Raw genomic sequence first — 17,027 nt, forward strand, 5'->3', positions numbered from 1 at the left:
GCAACAGTGTTCAAGGACATTAAAAGCTCAGAACTATTCACATTGATCAGAAGTAGCTCTTGCTACAGCTAAGGTTGGAGAGCCTTGTTCTAGCATATTGTTGCAACTGATTGGCCACTAAATAGTAAAACACCCAATAGTTTTAATTGAGACTCATCTACCCAAATGCTTCAATGCAGGTACAGTTTCACAAATCGGATGCTGCAGAATTGACATTTTTGAGATGTCTTACTGGGTCAGTCAATTATGCGTGGTAGATGTTTTACCCTACCAGAATTTAACTCTTTTGCAGACATACCGATTCTCTCGCTGTGTGTACAAGAGTAATGCTGTTATTATATCTTGTAGCTCCATGTGACACTTTTTAAATGGAAGAATGAATAAAGCAGGTGTGGGTGATAGATCACCGTGCCTTTTGGGGCGGGAGCATAGCTTCCTTGGACGGGGGCACAGGACCCTTTAAAGAGCAAGCACAGCACCGTTAGGAGAGGGAATGCACTACCAGTTATGGTAAAAAGCGCTGTACCACTCATACAATATGAAATCTCTGCATTAGGCTGCATATTTGTAGCATCTGTCATTGCAGGACTCAGAAAAAAAGTTGCACCTAAAAAAAAGCCCGATCTACTTGCTTTGGCAAGACCGGTTTTCTTGTTGCACTTGCTTCTGCCAGGTGTATGAATTGAAGGGATTGTTGACGGATTTTCCACATGTAACTTCCTTTGGAAAAGGTTACATTGGAAGCAAGGCAGTCTTTGCTGTCCAATGTTGTAACCACGTTAATTGTAATCCGAAAGCACAGCTTTGGCATTCTTTCCACCCCCTCATCTAAAGAGTAGGAGAGGTTGCCTAGACCAGAAGTTACTAAGGTTCTTAGTCATTACATTTTCAGGATAGACCAATAGTGCTGGCACATACAGCTTTGTTTAAAGTGATTGTTTGTCTTTCCAGTTCTTGGATGAAGTTGTCTTTAAAAACTGTACTTGTCCTCAGAAGATCATATCGTCAATATTATGCAAGGATCATATTGCATACATTATTGTCTGCATACATATCTCACTTTTTTTATTTTGTTTTTACTGTAGACCAAGCATGTCAGGACTGCATTTGGCAAGGAAGGGCCGTGAGCAGAAGAAACTGGATTCACACAGGGATTTTACAGTTGCTTCACCTGCTGAGTTTGTTGCTCGGTTTGGAGGAAATCGTATCATAGAAAAGGTATGGTTTACTGTCTTCTGCGTGTTTTATTTTCTGTTATTGATGGCTGTGTTTTGCCTAGGATTATAATGAATGTCAGCAGGAATTGTGTTATACCAGGTTGTGGCTGGGCATTCATTGTATCCTCTTTGTATTGCACTATAGCATTTAAGTAGTCAGTCGCATATTTGACAAGACCATAAAGTGCTCTAATTTTAATCAAGTTCCTGTGCTTCCTTGCCGGGAGTGAGGTTGATAGGTTGGTGAATATAGCGTGACCCACATAGATGGAGCTGTGGGAGGGCTTGAGGCTCAAAAGATGTGCTCAGATTCTTAGGCGAAAGTTGCTGCTCAGAAGAATGATGTTTTGCGGAGAATGTGAGATTAGATACTGCTATGCATACCTTACATTTTAATAGAGGTGAGTATCCTGTAGTTAATGCCAGTATGGAGTGCCTAATATGAACTTTGGAGTCCACTAGTAAAGTATGCTATTGTGGAGTCCAACCTGAAGCAAATCAGTGTTGAGACCATGATGTGTCGTGGGGTCCACCTAGAAGCAGCATGGGCCCAAACTGTAGTATGAACTATCAGTCACGGTCCGTCTCCTGCCAAAGTGGCAGGGCAGGCCGGAGGTGTGTGCTGGTGAGGGGGTTGGGGGGTGGGGGGGCGGGGGGTAGGGTCTGGGACAAAATAAAAAGTAAACTTACCTGATCGCCGCCGCCTCGGCCGTCCACTCCATCGCACTCTTCCTGCTTCAGGGACAGGCTCCCAGACTGCACTGCGGCCAATCATGATGCTGCATGAAAGCAGCATTGGGATTGGCCGGAGCGCTCTCACTTTGCGCTCCCAGGTAGACTGGAGCCTCATGCTTCCTTGAAGGGACAAGGGAGTACACACCACAGTGTCATCCCCCAGGATCCGTCCCCAAGACTCGTCAGATTCCTGGGGGCAGGTCCAGTGGGATTAAAATAAAACTGGTTAGAAACCTGTTTTATTATTGTTTTATTTGTGGGAGGTGGCAGGGGGTAGGCAGCGCTCCTCCGCCTTAAAGGAGCGGCCTCCACTGTGAACAATTATTTAAGCCTAGATATAAAGCGTACAGGACACACTCAGAAGTAAGAGGGGTTGTTCACCCTGTATATATTGTTCATCACCCAAGGAATGTGAGTAGGGTGCATGGTTCTAGAGTTTCAGCAGGAGCGCTAAGAGTGCTGCCTATGGAAGTAACCATGAGACTCCACAGTTTATAGGTCTGTGTTTACGCATATGTCTTACCAATGGAGCCTACTTTAGTTGGTCTAACAAGGGGACCAAGTTAGCATCATTATGTGATCCTTTGTGAAGAAAATGGCTAGCTTTAAGAAGAAGAGGAAAAAATTACATGGGGAAAAAAAATCAGGGAGTGACTTGAAGAAAAGGTAGTAAAGGGGAAATTGAGGTAGTTTAAGTGAGCAGGATCGAAGTAGCGGGGCATTGAGGTGTCCTAGATAAAATGGGCAGTGTTATGGGCTCCAGCATGCTCAAGCGCAAAAGTTTGAACAGAAATATGCCCTTAGCCTCACAGGGAAGATGTCTTAAATTTCTCCACCCTTTATATGGAAACCCGGATGGACACCGGGAGAGGAGTATTAAAATATTAAAATACACTTTTTAGAACATAGGTGGGACAGGCCGTACAGAGGGTTGAGACGCCAGTTTTTTTGGGGTAGTTGGAAAAGCACTAGCCCTAAACATGGAGGCGGGAAGGACCAGAGTAGATGGAGTAAATAAACTCTATAGAAGGTGTCCACAGTGAGTTACCATATCAAAATACATCCGATTTCAGTAACAGTATTCCACAAGCATTCTGGGATCAAATTAAAATTGTGCATAGGGACCAGATATAACCATCTTCTTATCAGAACTGAGGAAGGCAACCACATTCCCTAGAGTGAGAACGCATAGATGGATGTTGATGATCCAGCATGGTACTCTTGTAGAGAGGAATCATCCTTTTCTGAGATTGCAGAAGTTTGGTGCTGACTGCAAAAGAAGCTAAATGTTACCAAGAGGCAGAATATGTAAATTAACAAAGTTTCTCGTTTTATTATGGAAAACGGACTATTAACTTAATTTTTGTGTGGCTTGACAGTGCAGCTATCTGCTTTAGCCATTGTTACTAGAACTTTAAAATATATATAGTGTGTCCTTTGGCTCCGCCCAAAGAAGTATAGCTCTCACCTCATGCTGTTGGCTGTTTAATGCATCTTTCAGCCTCCAATGGTGTGCTTACTTTGCAAAGGATGAAGGACTATTCATGTCTCAAAAGTACACTGAATCTTAATTACTTTTTATATCGCATAGATGTGGTGTATAAAGAAAGCAAAAATCTTTCCATTTGTTTTTCACTGTAGCACTCTTTAAAAGTCAGACCTATTGACTTTGCCAATGCTTCTTCATTCATTTGATCTTTTCAAGCATACATTGCAACAGGAGCTGCAGAATAATGTACACGATTATTTTCTACTTGACACCGTGGGGTTATCTCTGTCTGAAAGAAACAGGTTAGTATTAGATTCCTTACCTTAGAATATCCCCAGGCGTCAGACTGGATCCGGAAATTTTTGCGTAGCAATACCCCTGCGCGTCGTTAGGCGTCGTCTCTGGCTCCGCGTCCGTCGTCGGCGTCGTCTGCGCCGGAATGACGTCGTCAGAGTACTTAGACGCCGCCCATGCGCGCTGACGTCAGTTCTTCTTTTTTCCGCGCCAGCTATCGCAGATCCGGAGAAGCTCTACCCCTTAATCACTTTTTGACTAAAACTTTTTGATTATTTTTGATCCTCTTCTAGTCGTTCTCGACTCTTCAGGTGCCGGTAGGGATGCCTGGGTTCAAACCCTGCTCGAAGTGCAGTCGACTGCTGTTGAATACCGACCCCCATCGCCGGTGTCTGCAGTGCCTAGACCTCGACCACGACGACCGATCCTGTTCCGACTGTCGAGCCCTGACGTCGAAGGCTAGGCGGGAGCGGTCCCGCAAGCGGCTCGAGCTCCGGCAGTCGCCCCGCGCCATTCGAGGTCCCGGTCCCACGGGAGGTCGAAGGACCGGTCGCGGGGTCGGAGCCCTCGCAGCTCTGGGAGTCGGCATCGGTCTTCTGGTTCCTCCTCAGGTAAGAGGCATGAGAGGTCAGAGCGGCGTCATCGCTCCTCCGACCGCCCCCGACGCTCGCCCGACGCGGCCGGGGTTTTGGGTGGCACCACCCACGCGGCTCCGCCGAAGTCGCTGGCGCCGCATCCTGCCACATACCTTCGGGTCCCTGAGCAAGATGCGACGCGGGAGGAGATCGAGCAGTACCTCATGGCAATGAGGTCGCTCTCTTCTCCACCGGGCCCCACGGCGCCTTCGGGCCCAGTGGGCCAGGCTCCGGGGCCTAGCGGCTCGAGCTCCGGCAGTCGGCCCGCGCCATTCGAGGTCCCGGTCCCACGGGAGGTCGAAGGACCGGTCGCGGGGTCGGAGCCCTCGCAGCTCTGGGAGTCGGCATCGGTCTTCTGGTTCCTCCTCAGGTAAGAGGCATGAGAGGTCAGAGCGGCGTCATCGCTCCTCTGACCGCCCCCGACGCTCGCCCGACGCGGCCGGGGTTTTGGGTGGCACCACCCACGCGGCTCCTCCGAAGTCGCTGGCGCCGCATCCTGCCCCATACCTTCGGGTCCTTGAGCAAGATGCGACGCGGGAGGAGATCGAGCAGTACCTCATGGCAATGAGGTCGCTCTCTTCTCCACCGGGCCCCACGGCGCCTTCGGGCCCAGTGGGCCAGGCTCCGGGGCCTAGCGGGTCGGGTGCTCCGACGCCGTCAGCGGCTTCGGCCCCGGCGCCACCGGCGACTTCGGTCCCGGCGCCGCAGGCCCCGACCGGATCCGGATCCGGGTCGATGCCATCCTGGCTACCAGGAAATGGGTGACGAAGAGGACTGGGAGTGGTCTCAGGACCCTCTGACACAGGAGTGTCAGGACCAAGTGGACTGGACAGTGGAGCTTGGGGAGGCCAGCGGCCTGGACCTCTCTCCAGACACTGGTTTTGTCTCCCCTCCTACCGTGGCTACGGAGGAGGGGGTAGCCCATAGTGTAGTGTTGATGCTGGCGGCTAAGGCCTTAAACCTTACGCTCCCCTCAGCGGCCGTGAGGACTAATCTCCTCACCGTGGTCCTCAAACCGCAGTCAAGCTCGGTCGAGCCTCTGCTGCCGTTCAATGAGGCCTTATGTGACGTTCTGTTGGGCACTTGGTCCAAGCCCGCCTCAGGACAGCCTGTGGACAGGAACGTGGCCAGACGCTACCGCCCGGCTCCGGGTGACCCAAGCTTCCTGTCGACCCACCCCACCCCCGAGAGACAGGGAATCCAAGAGGTTTGAACAGTTTGGCAAGAAAGTGTTCTCGTCCCTTAGTCTGGGTCTGCGGTCAGTCAATACCGCATGCCTCTTGGACCGCTACACCCACACCCTGTGAGACACGGTTGCGGACGTGCTGCCGCAATGCCCTGAGGAGGTCAGGGCTAAACTCGCCCAAGCCCTAGTGGAGGGTCGAGATGCGGCACGGTACTCTATCCGGTGCGGACTGGATACCACCGATACATTGGGCAGAGCGATGGCTACGACAGTGGCGGTTCGACGCCAGGCCTGGTTACGGTGCGCCAATTTTTCGGCCGATGTCCAGGCTACTCTTCTGGACATGCCGTTTGATGGCCGTCGCCTGTTTGGCAACCAGGCAGACCACGCGCTTGAGCGCTTTAAGGACTCCAGGGCTACGGCCAAGTCCTTGGGCCTCTCGGCCCCGTGCCAGCAGTTGGGTGCCTTTCGCTCCTTTCGTGGCCAAGGAAGGGGCGCCCCCTCACGTGCCGCCAGCCACACGCCGCCTCAACAGAATCTTCAGCGCGGTGGCGGCAGTGGAAACCGCCGGGGAAGCGGTCGGGGACAACGGCGAGGCTAGTACGCACCCGCTCCCGCAGCATCCGCCTCAAAACCTTCCTAGTCCGAGTTTTCAGGCCCATGTGACGCCAGTGGGAGGCAGGGTTCGCCATCACCTCTCCCACTGGCGCACCGTCACATCGGACAGGTGGGTGCTGCAAATCGTCCGAAGGGGCTACTCCCTCCCCTTCGAGGCGACCCCTCCAGCCATGCCACCGCAGTACCACCGTGTGTCGGGGGACCACTTGCGACTTCTGCAGAAGGAAGTTACGGCCCTCTTGGCCAAGGGGGCCATCGAGCGCGTTCCTGGGCCAGAAGTAGGGTGTGGTTGTTACTCGCACTACTTTCTGGTACCCAAGAAGGGCAAAGGGGGCCTACGCCCTATTTTGGACCTCCGGAACGTCAACGGCTTCCTCCGGAAGGAGAAGTTCAAGATGTTGACTTTGGCTCAGGTCTTGGCTGCCCTAGACCCGCAAGACTGGATGGTGGCGTTGGACTTGCAGGACGCTTACTTTCACATCCCCGTCCTGCCGGCCCACCGGCGTTACCTGCGGTGTACGGTAGGCCTCGAGCACTTTCAGTTCACCGTGCTCCCCTTTGGCCTTACCAGCGCCCCACGGGTGTTCTCGAAAGTGATGGCGGTGGTCGCAGCTCATCTGCGCAGGTTGGGGGTCTCCGTCTTCCCCTACCTCGACGACTGGTTGTTGAAGGCGGGCTCGCCCCAGACAGTCGTCAACCACCTCCAGATTACGGCGGATCTCCTGCACCTGCTGGGGTTTTCCATCAACGTGCCGAAATCACACCTGTGTCCCTCCCAAAAGCTCCTCTTCATCGGAGCTGTTCTGGACTCGGCGCAGTTTCTGGTTTATCCTCCCGAGCAGCGAGTCAGGGATATTCAGGCTCTGATTCCGATCTTTCAGCCTTTATCCCGGGTTTCGGTCACGTTGACGCTGCGGCTCCTGGGGCTGATGGCTTCCTGCATCCTTCTGGTGCATCACGCCCGGTGGCGAATGTGGGCTCTGCAGTGGGACCTGAAGTTTCAGTGGGCCCAGCATCAGGGCAACCTGTTCGACCATGTCCTGATCTCGGAGGGCACTGCAAGACAGCTGCAGTGGTGGCTCACGGACCGCGATTGGGTCAGCGGCAGATCCCTCTCCCTTCCCCAACCGGAGCACGTAGTTGTGATGGACGCGTCCCTCCAGGGCTGGGGAGGCCACATGGGAGAGGCGGAGTTTAGAGGCCTCTGGTCTCTGGCGGAGTCCCAGCTCCATATCAACCTTCTGGAGCTGCGGGCGATTCGTCTGGCACTGAAGGCATTCCTCTCCTCTGTCCGAGGGAGTGCAGTGCAGGTGTTCACGGACAACACCACCGCCATGTGGTACTCCAACAAACAGGGCGGTGTGGGGTCCTGGACCCTCTGTCAAGAGGCTCTGTGCCTCTGGCAGTGGCTGGAACATCAGTGCGTGACCCTGGTGGTTCACCACCTGGCAGGTTCTCTGAACGCCAGGGTGGATGAACTCAGCTGACGGTGCTCGATGGATCACAAATGGCGTCTGAACTCGGACGTGGCGCAAGGCATCTTTCTGCAGTGGGGAGAGCCTTGGTTAGATCTATTTGCCACCGAAGAGAACGCGCAAGGCGCCACTCGCTCGGCGACGCATTTCGTCGCGAGTGGAGTTGCGGTCTGTTATACGCCTTTCCGCCTATACCACTACTGCCCAGAGTGCTGAAGAAGATCAGGCGCGACCGGGCACAAGTCATCCTTGTGGCTCCGGACTGGGCTCGAAGGTACTGGTATCCCGAGCTACTCAATATGTCAGTCGGTCCCCCGATCCGTCTGCCTCTTCAGGAGGACCTTCTGTCGCAGCAGCAGGGGACGGTCCTCCACCCGAACCTGTCCAGTCTCCACCTCCATGCTTGGAGATTGAGCGGCGACAGTTGAGGCCATTTGACTTGCCTCCTGAAGTCTGTAATGTTATTCTGGCAGCCAGGCGTCCCTCCACAAAGTCGGTATACGCCTGCTGGTGGAACAAATTTGTGGCATGGTGCACAGCAAAGGCTGTGGATCCCCTTTCTGCCCCTTTTTCTGAAGTTCTTCTCTTCCTTCTTTCTCTTGCCCAGCAGGGCTCTGCTCTGGGCACTATCAAGGGCTACCTTTCTGCCCTTTCGCCCTTCCTAAGGCTGCCTGATCAACCTTCTTTGTTCAAGTCCCCTATAGTAACTCGTTTTCTGAAGGGCATCACGCACATGTTTTTCACCTATTCCCTTTGTGATGCCTCAGTGGGACTTGAACCTGGTTCTTACTTTCCTGATGTGCGCTCCCTTTGAGCCACTTCATTCTTGTCCTCTCCGTCTTCTCACCTTGAAGACAGCTTTCCTGGTTGCCATCACCTCTGCCAGGAGAGTGAGTGAGCTCCAGGCTCTATCTTGCAAACCCCCTTTCCTGTCTGTACATTCGGACAAAGTGGTGTTGCGTACAAAACCCTCTTTCCTGCCCAAGGTAGTCTCTGCTTTCCACATTGGGCAGTCCATCACCTTGCCCTACTTCTTTCCGCCTCCGCATCCTTCAAAGGATGGAGAGCGGGTCCATCGTCTGGACCCAAAACGTGCACTTTCATTCTATGTGGAACGCATACGCCAGTTCTGGGTGGATGACCAACTCTTTGTTGGTTACGTAGGTGCGAAGAAGGGACGGGCGGTGCATAAGCGGACCATCTCTCGGTGGGTCGTCTTATGCATCAAGGCGTGCTACTCCTTGGCTAGAAAGGAGCCTCCAGTTGGGCTGAGGGCCCATTCCACTCCGGCCACGGCGGCTACTACTGCCCTGGGTTGGGGAGTCCCCCTGCAGGACATTTGCCAGGCGGCTACGTGGGCCTTGCTGCACACCTTTGCGAGGCGCTACTGCCTGGACAGTCAAGTCCGGAGGGATGGCTTCTTTGGCCGTTCCGTCCTCCAGGACTTTCTGGTGTAAGTATTGGTTCCCAGACCCCCCACCGGGGTTGGTATTGCTGGGGTATCTATTCTAAGGTAAGGAATCTAATACTAACCTGTTTTTTTCAGATGAACAAGTTACTTACCTTTGGTGACGATATATCTGTAAGAAACAGTAGTTAGTATTAGATTCCTTACCGCCCCACCCATCCTCCCCGTTCTGCGAACTGATACCTAGGGTTAAGGTCATCCCCTTTCAGGGCCCTAGTTTCTTGGCACCAGTGTTGGTTCTAGCATGGCTCTGCGTATCTGGCGCGGAAAAGCTGTGTCTAAGAACTGACGTCAGCGCGCATGGGCGGCGTCTAAGTACTCCAACGTCATTCCGGCGCCGACGACGGACGCGGAGCTAGAGACGACGCGCAGGGGTATTGCTACGCAAAAATTTCCGGATCCAGTCTGACGCCTGGGGATATTCTAAGGTAAGGAATCTAATACTAACTACTGTTTCTTACAGATATATCGTTACCGAAGGTAAGTAACTTGTTCGTTCAGACCATGATGTGAATTTTTGGCTCCAGGAGATGTTCCTCCCCCTCACCACCATCCCCACTCTTTTCAATTCCATTTCCCTTGCCCTCGCAATGCTTCTGATGTGCCGATGGGACGTGACACGCTGGACTAATTCCTAAAATACATACTGTAATAGCATTGTTGTAGTTGCTCCATGTTGTTTTCTTTGCTCTCATGGTTTCCCATTCAACAAAATCTTAATAAAAATATTTACACAAAAATATGATTATTATAAGTGGTACATCAGAACAACTAAAATAATTCAGTTAATAACTACTGTTGAATATTACTACATTGAATAAGAACATTGTCACTCCGATTTTCTTTTTATTATTTTAGGGCATGGACATTGTCAAAAACTAGAGACCCAGGGTAGTCCAGCGAGGTATGGCTTGCGGGGATCCCCTAATGTTTTCCTACCCAGAATGCCCAGCAAACCTCAACTTTAGGTGAAAAAAACACATTTTCCACACATGTTTGGGTGGAATCACCGTGCCGGCACAAATGTCTACCCCACAGCGTTCCCCTCAGTCTCCCGAGTAAAATGATACCTCACTTGTGTGGGTGGTGCAAGGGCCTGTGACTGGGAAGAGCCCAAAACATAGGGAATAAGTGTTTAGCACAGAGAACACAGGAGAAGTGTGGCTCACCGGTTAGAGGAGGCAGTCCCTGATGCAGAGGTCAGACCCAGGACCAGGGTTCAATCCCCGACGCGGCAGGGCCTTGAGCTCAAAATGTCCACGGACTTGATAATTCTCGCCTCGGTGCCTACTCGAATCGTGGGTTCACACACTGCAACTCTGGGCAATAGCTTGCTTAATCTCCACTACAGCCCCACCGCGATGGGAAGCTTGATCTTCGCCTTGGGGATGCCCAGTAGGGGTAATCTCGCAGGGAAAGGCCAGGACGGGTTCCCAAAGCAAGCGCTAAGAGACCTTACGGTGAAAGGCGCTATATAAGATTGTATGATTTATGATTTACGATTTAAGTGCAATTTAAAAAAAAATAACGTTTTTTTGCCCATTCTGCTTTGGACACCTACACAAGCGAGGCACCATTTTTCTTGGGACACTAAGGAGAACGCTGTGGGGTAGGACATTTGTGCAGGCATGCTGATTCCACACAAAAATATGTGGAAAATGTGGTTTTTTCCAGCTAAATTTGAGGTTTGGAGGGATTTCTGGACTTCCCATGGTGTCTAGTTTTCAGAACTGTGTGGGTTTGGTAGGTTTCCCTAGATGGCGGCGAGGCCGGGCCAAAGAACCAGGTGCCCCCCCCCCCCCACACACACAAAACCAGGTAGTTTTGTAATAGGTAATTTTTAAGTCTCCACAGTACGATTTGGGCCATTTCCTGTTGCAGCCACTATGCTTACCCACACAAGTGAGGTACCATTTTTATCGGGAGACCCGGGGGAACGCTGGGTGGTAGGAAATTTGTGTCAGCCCAGTGACGCTACAACTGCCCCACACAGGAATGTGGGAAAAAAAAGATTTTTTTCGACAAAATTTGAGGTGTGCAGGGGATTCTGGGTAGGGAAATGTTGGGGTACCCACACAAGCCTTGCTGGACTCCCCCGGGTGTCTAGTTTTCAGAAAGGTGTGTGTTTGGTAAGTTTCCCTAGATGGCCTCCGAGCCCAGCGCCAAAAACCCAGGTGACCCCCTTTGCAAAACCAAGTTGTTTTGTGATAGGTCATTTTGATGTTGCCTCAATATGTTTTGGGCCCTTGCCTGTCGGGGGTGCTTGACCCACCTTCACAAGTGAGGTACCATTTTTCTCAAAGACTTTGGGGAATGTAAGGTGGGTGGAATTTTGTGGATCCCACGCACATTCCAGAACTTTCCACCATAGAAATGTGAGGACAATCTGTGTTTTTTTCAAATTTTGAGGTTTGTAAGGGATTCTGGGTAACAGAACCTCATGAGAGCCAGACATGCCACCCAATCCTGGATTCCCCTGGGTTTCTAGTTTTCAAAATTCTAGGTTTCCGTAGGTGCCTGGCACAGCTAGGGTTCAAAATGTAAAGCTACGCACTTTGCAAAACAAGCATTTGCAATGCAATAGGTCTTGCATTTACGCGAGTTTGAGCTATTGACATTGCAAATAACAATGCCTTTTATTTTTGTTTTCGTTTTAAAAACATAAATAAAAGGCATTGTCATTTTCAATGCCAATAACTTAAACTTGTGTAACTGCGAGACCTATTGCATTGCAAATGCTTGTATTAACAAGTTTAAGCTATTGACATTGTAAATGACAAAGCCTTTTATTTGTTTTCAAAACTAAAACAAAAATAAAAGGCATTGTTATTTGCAATGTGAATATCTCAAACTTGTGTAAATGCGAGATCTATTGCATTGCAAATGCTTGTTGTATTTGGTTGTTAAAGTAGTACTAGAGGGAAAGTGAAAGTAAGCAGGACACTTGCAGGGGAGACAGGAGATGTGTGTGCGTGCGTGTGTTTCAGGCATGCTGTTTGCGAGCGACCTGATCTGATTCCTGAGGCTGCGCCTGCCCATCTCCTGTCTCCTGGGACGCAGAGCCGTAGACAATAGGTCTCGCTGCGACAGGGATTCGCCCTGTATCGCAGGTGCGAGACCTAAAAAGGATCAGTTTTCACTGTGAAAATGTGTTGTGTCCACGTTGCGTTTTGGGCCATTTCCTGTAGCGGGAACTAGGACTACACACACAAGTGAGGTATCATTTTTAGGTCTTGGCTAGCGTAGGCTGCGCACATGCACAGTCTTGCTGGCGAGATTTAATGAGTTAGAGTACGTTTCACTAGCGAGGTTAAGCCCACCCCTCTTTTCCATTGGCTGGCGTCACCGTTCATGCTAAACGGTGGCCAGCCATTGGAAAAGAGCGTCCTGTGACGTACACTTTTCTCTTTGTAGTCCATCCCATTCGGACGGACTTCCCCGACTTACTGCTGGTGTAAAAGGTTTCTTATCTTCTTTATGGGGCAAAACAGATTGCCCCATAAAGAAGATAATAAACCTTTTACGCTAACAGGAAAGCACGCCAAACCAGTCCGTATACTAGTGAGAAGAGAGGTCTTGTTTAAGCAGAACGTCACTTTTCAGTACAGCACAGGGACAAGCGCAGTGCTGCACAACGTTATTGTTTTTAATGCAATTTAAGGAAAAATACTTTGTACGTTTTCAGCACGTAGGTATTTTAATCTGTTCAATAATTAACATCTAAGTCACAAAGTAAATATTGGCGCAGTGTTTCATTTTTTTATTTGAAATGTAATTGATTCTTCGACTTTAACTTCAACCGAACCATAGCCTAACACCTGTCTCTATTCTTGTTAAAACGCATGCTATTGTCGACTGTGAAAATGTATGTCTTCTTGCTCTGTTGCCCTTTCTTGGTATCTTTCACTCTACCTCGCTCTGTGTCGTCGGGTGAGCCACGGCGGCCGTGCGTATCTATGACGCTAAAGCTTGATTGGGCAGCGTGTGAGGTCTGGTGAGTGTGGCAGCCAATGGCTAATCGGAATGCTGGGAGGTGGGCTGGGCCTTGGAGTGGTTGCTCTGTTCTCCTCACACACTCACACAGAACTGACAGACCCTTGGAGTATTTTCTGGCAGCAGCGCCCCTCCCCCCTAGTAATGCGTGCCGCACCGCAGTGGTGCCCGAGTAGAGCGGGGAGCAGTCTGTCCGCGACGCTTAGTCCCTCCCTAGACCAGAGTCTCCATTGGTAAAAATCCATCCTCAAAGACCCCGGGGTCAGAGCACCGTCGGCATTGCCTCTCTTTCACATAAAGGAAGGGTCCACATTCCCACCATAGCGGTACTCCCGACGCATGCATCTCCTCCGAAAAGCAACAGTTATCTTGCATGCGAGCATTTGCATCCTACTCTTTCTAGCGGTTGATAGACGCCCCCTTCCATAGTGCCTTTATTGGGGCCTATCGCCCCCTCTGGGTTTGAATTGCTATGATCACGTTTTCCGGAATGTGGGAATTATGCCTTAGTCTGTAAGTGTATAGGACTCTTGTGACGATACTATTGGTTCCTGTGCTCCTTTACCTCTGGAAATGTGTAAAGTTGTAGATTAAGTGTAGATGAGCCAAAGTTAATTCCCAAGAATCCCAGGAAGAAGGCCTGTAAGTCTGTTCTCACTATATTTGGGGTGTATTAGCTACACATCTTCCAATCACTTCCTCTCTACACAACTCCACAAGGGCCTTATGTGAGTGGCTCGGTCAGTTTATCCAGCTCAAACACCTGTTAGCATGGGGGTCGCATTACAAGTACATTTGGGGGATTTTATTGGAGCTGGTAATTACCAGATGTGATAAAATCCAACCCCTGAAGTAAAATTGTGGTTGCTTAAACATAGAGGGTTAAAAATAAGCCCAGTAAACTTTATGATATGCAAAGTAAACTCACTTCTGTCAAGTAGGTACAGCTGTCAATTGGCCATTGCCCTTACAAAACGTACGGGTGGCACAGCAATGTATGTACAAATATCGCCCCTCGTTCAACCCACTTCTCCTGAAAATAGGTTAGCTTCCAATCACATTTTCCCTGCCTGCACAGCTGAGGTACCTATACTTGTACTACCCCCTTTTCATATCTGAAATTGAAAGTGATGGTATGCACCCCAAACCCGTAAGTGAAATACTTGAGTTAGACAGAGAGTCTTACCAATCTTTATGAACAAAATCTAGTACATGTTTGTTGGCAAACATAAATACATATGTGTTCACTTAGTCCTCAAAACACTTAGGGAGGACATCTGAACTTGCCCTATCTCTAGTTACAATCACAGAGATGTGTCTCACCATGCCTATACCCTTGGAGACATGGCAGTCCTCCAGATACTCCTTAGCTCTATCCTCCTGTGAGCATTTTCGGATGCTCTTGTCCATTCTCCTGATTTTGGCGTGGTCACATCTGTTCCTTCATTCTGGTTTTCTGCTTGTCAAGCAATTGGAACCCATCTGATAGTGAGATGGAACATGCCCTGTAGGAATTGGGGACAAGCCAAATATAACTTCAGAAATTGGAGTGTGTGTTCCACATAATATCTCGAACACCAAGCGGTTCCTCCGTTGATAGTATGAGTTACAGAAATGACCACTGTTGAAATGTGTGGTCCGGTCATATTTAGTTCAGGGGTTTATTTTTTTTTTCATGCAGCTTTCAAAGTTATTATTTTGATGTTTGAATGTTGTTGCCTGTCTGCCACCTCTGTTAAGAAGGCTCCTTATGTAAAAGGGCCCGACCATCTGCGATTCTTTTAAATGATGCGCCAACCTATATACTTTGCAGTCTAATTTGAGGATGTTTTTTAAATTAGTATTCAGTTTTTGTTCAGTTATAGAAAAAATTATTTTGCTGAACAATTGATCTCCAAGACATGCTGTATATGCAATTTAGACCCTGGCTTAGCTCATAGAGGGCAACATGGTTGCAGAGGTCACTAGTGGATGTGATGGTTGTTAACGGAGACAATACAATTATAGTATATCGTACGTTTATATTTTTACATTACACATTTTAAATGCATGCTTACACTTACATATTATATTCATACATATGCATGTTATGTACATGGAAGTTTAAAAAACACTAATAAAAGCAAATCTAAAAAGCCACCTAATTACAAACAGAATTGCTTAAACTTTACTAAAGAGGAGACATAGTGCATTTTCAATGCTTGTTCTCCGAAGACTTTGGAGAATGCGGGGTGGGTGGAATTTTGTGGATCCACACAGATTCCAGAACCTTCCACCACAGAAATGTGAGGAATTGATTCTATCTCAAACTGTGTCCTTACTTGCCCTAACGTTGAGTGAGGAGTCCCGGGTCTCGCATTTGGTGACAGTGGTGCGGGACTGGGACTCCATCTTCCAACAGTGACCTTGATTATCTGACATAGCATCTAACCCCAGAGAGTTTGGTGGTTCAGGTCTCACCAGTAGGGCGAACACAAATTCTTTTCCCATGAGTCCTTCTGAAAGTCGAACCAACTTGAGATATTAGGGAAGCAATTGTTTTATTCTGGCATACTTGCCCTTCAGTCAATCAATGCCATCCGCTTACTTTGAAGATATACCCATGATTTAAGGGACATGTTTGTCAAGCAGTCCCTGGGGAATTTCGGGCTGTTTTGACTAGAGGATGGGCAGGACGCCACAAAGTACATTATGCGCTTTCAGCTGAACACTATTGACTGCTTAGGCAGAACTGTTGGCACTAGCTTAGTTGTAAGGCAATACGCGTGTATCCACAGGTTTCTCTGGAGACGTGTAAGCCTGGTTAATGGACGTGCCGTTTGAGCCTCACCTCTGGCTAGAAGGCTGATTGGGAACTGGAATGCTTAAAGAAAGCCCAGGCCATGGTCTGTTCTCTTGTTCTTTCCTACCCCGATGAGACCGTGTCCTCACCAGTTTCACAAATTTCAAGGCTACTGTAGAGGATTGGCATACTGCCAATCCAGGATATTTGGGATATGTATTAGCCAAAGTCCTGGATCTCAGTTAGAATCGCTCTGAGGCTTCTGGGCCACTTTGCATCTGGCATAGTGCTTGTGTTCTGTTCCAGGTGGTTAATGCAAGATATGCAGTGTAACCTGACGTCTCAGTCGGTCTAGCATCAGAGGAACCTGTGGGATTCGACCCAGGATACTGCAAAAAACCTGCAGTGGTAGTTCAATTGAAATTAGACAATGGACAGGCGGCTCTCCCTGGCACGCATACCCCACACCCCAATCAGCTATTGGTGGTGACAAATGTTTCACTGCTAGGTTTTAGAGGTCTTCTGGGAGAGGTGGAGATCAGAAAACTCTGGTCTTCATAAAATACCAGTTTACCAAATCAATCTGTTGTAGTTGCAAGCGGGAAATGGCCACTAAAACGCGTCCGTTTCCACGCATAACTTAACCACGCATGCATTACAACGCATGCGTGGTTACAACGAATAGCCTTTACCACGCATACCTTCACTACGAGATACGTAGTAAAGGCATGTGTGTAAGGGGCTAAAAATAAAAAAGAGCTTGAAGGGTCCCCCCCACCCCGCCCCACCCCCGCCAAAAAAGCGTGAAAAGAACAGGGGTCTTTGGAAAAAAAATGCACCTGTTGAAGTTTATATGTGGAGGCAATCAGGAGGCAATCGGCGTCGTCAGAGGAAATGGAAGGACACTTCCGTTTCCTCTAAACGACGTGCGACATCAACTCGGAACAACATTGATAAGAGACGACGTGGAGAGGTAAGGGGAGTATTAGATTTTAGAAAAAAAAGCAGGGGTCCGATTTTAGGGTTAAGGGCAGGGGAGGGGTATTTGTAAAAAGGGTTTAGGGGTGGGGGTATGCCCTTACCATGCATGAATTTACAACGAAAATCGTTGTAAAAGTATGCGTGGTAAAGGAAT

The 17,027-nt window shown here is 49.4% G+C and overlaps 1 protein-coding gene across 2 annotated transcripts in view; it reads left to right on the forward strand.

Annotated features, from left to right (window-relative positions):
- Nucleotides 1–1,089: 1,089 nt before the first annotated feature.
- ACACB (acetyl-CoA carboxylase beta) overlaps nt 1,090–17,027 on the forward strand; it is a 1,895,698-nt gene continuing 1,879,760 nt past the window's right edge. For both annotated transcript variants that reach the window (XM_086943101.1, XM_086943102.1), the window contains exon 1: nt 1,090–1,218. In XM_086943101.1, coding sequence (XP_086799227.1) covers nt 1,093–1,218 — 126 coding nt within the window. In that variant the 5' untranslated portion in view covers nt 1,090–1,092. The remainder of the gene's footprint in view (nt 1,219–17,027) is intronic.

This window comes from Lissotriton vulgaris, chromosome 11, assembly GCF_964263255.1.
Source record: "Lissotriton vulgaris chromosome 11, aLisVul1.2, whole genome shotgun sequence".
NCBI classification, from domain to species: Eukaryota; Metazoa; Chordata; class Amphibia; order Caudata; family Salamandridae; genus Lissotriton; species Lissotriton vulgaris.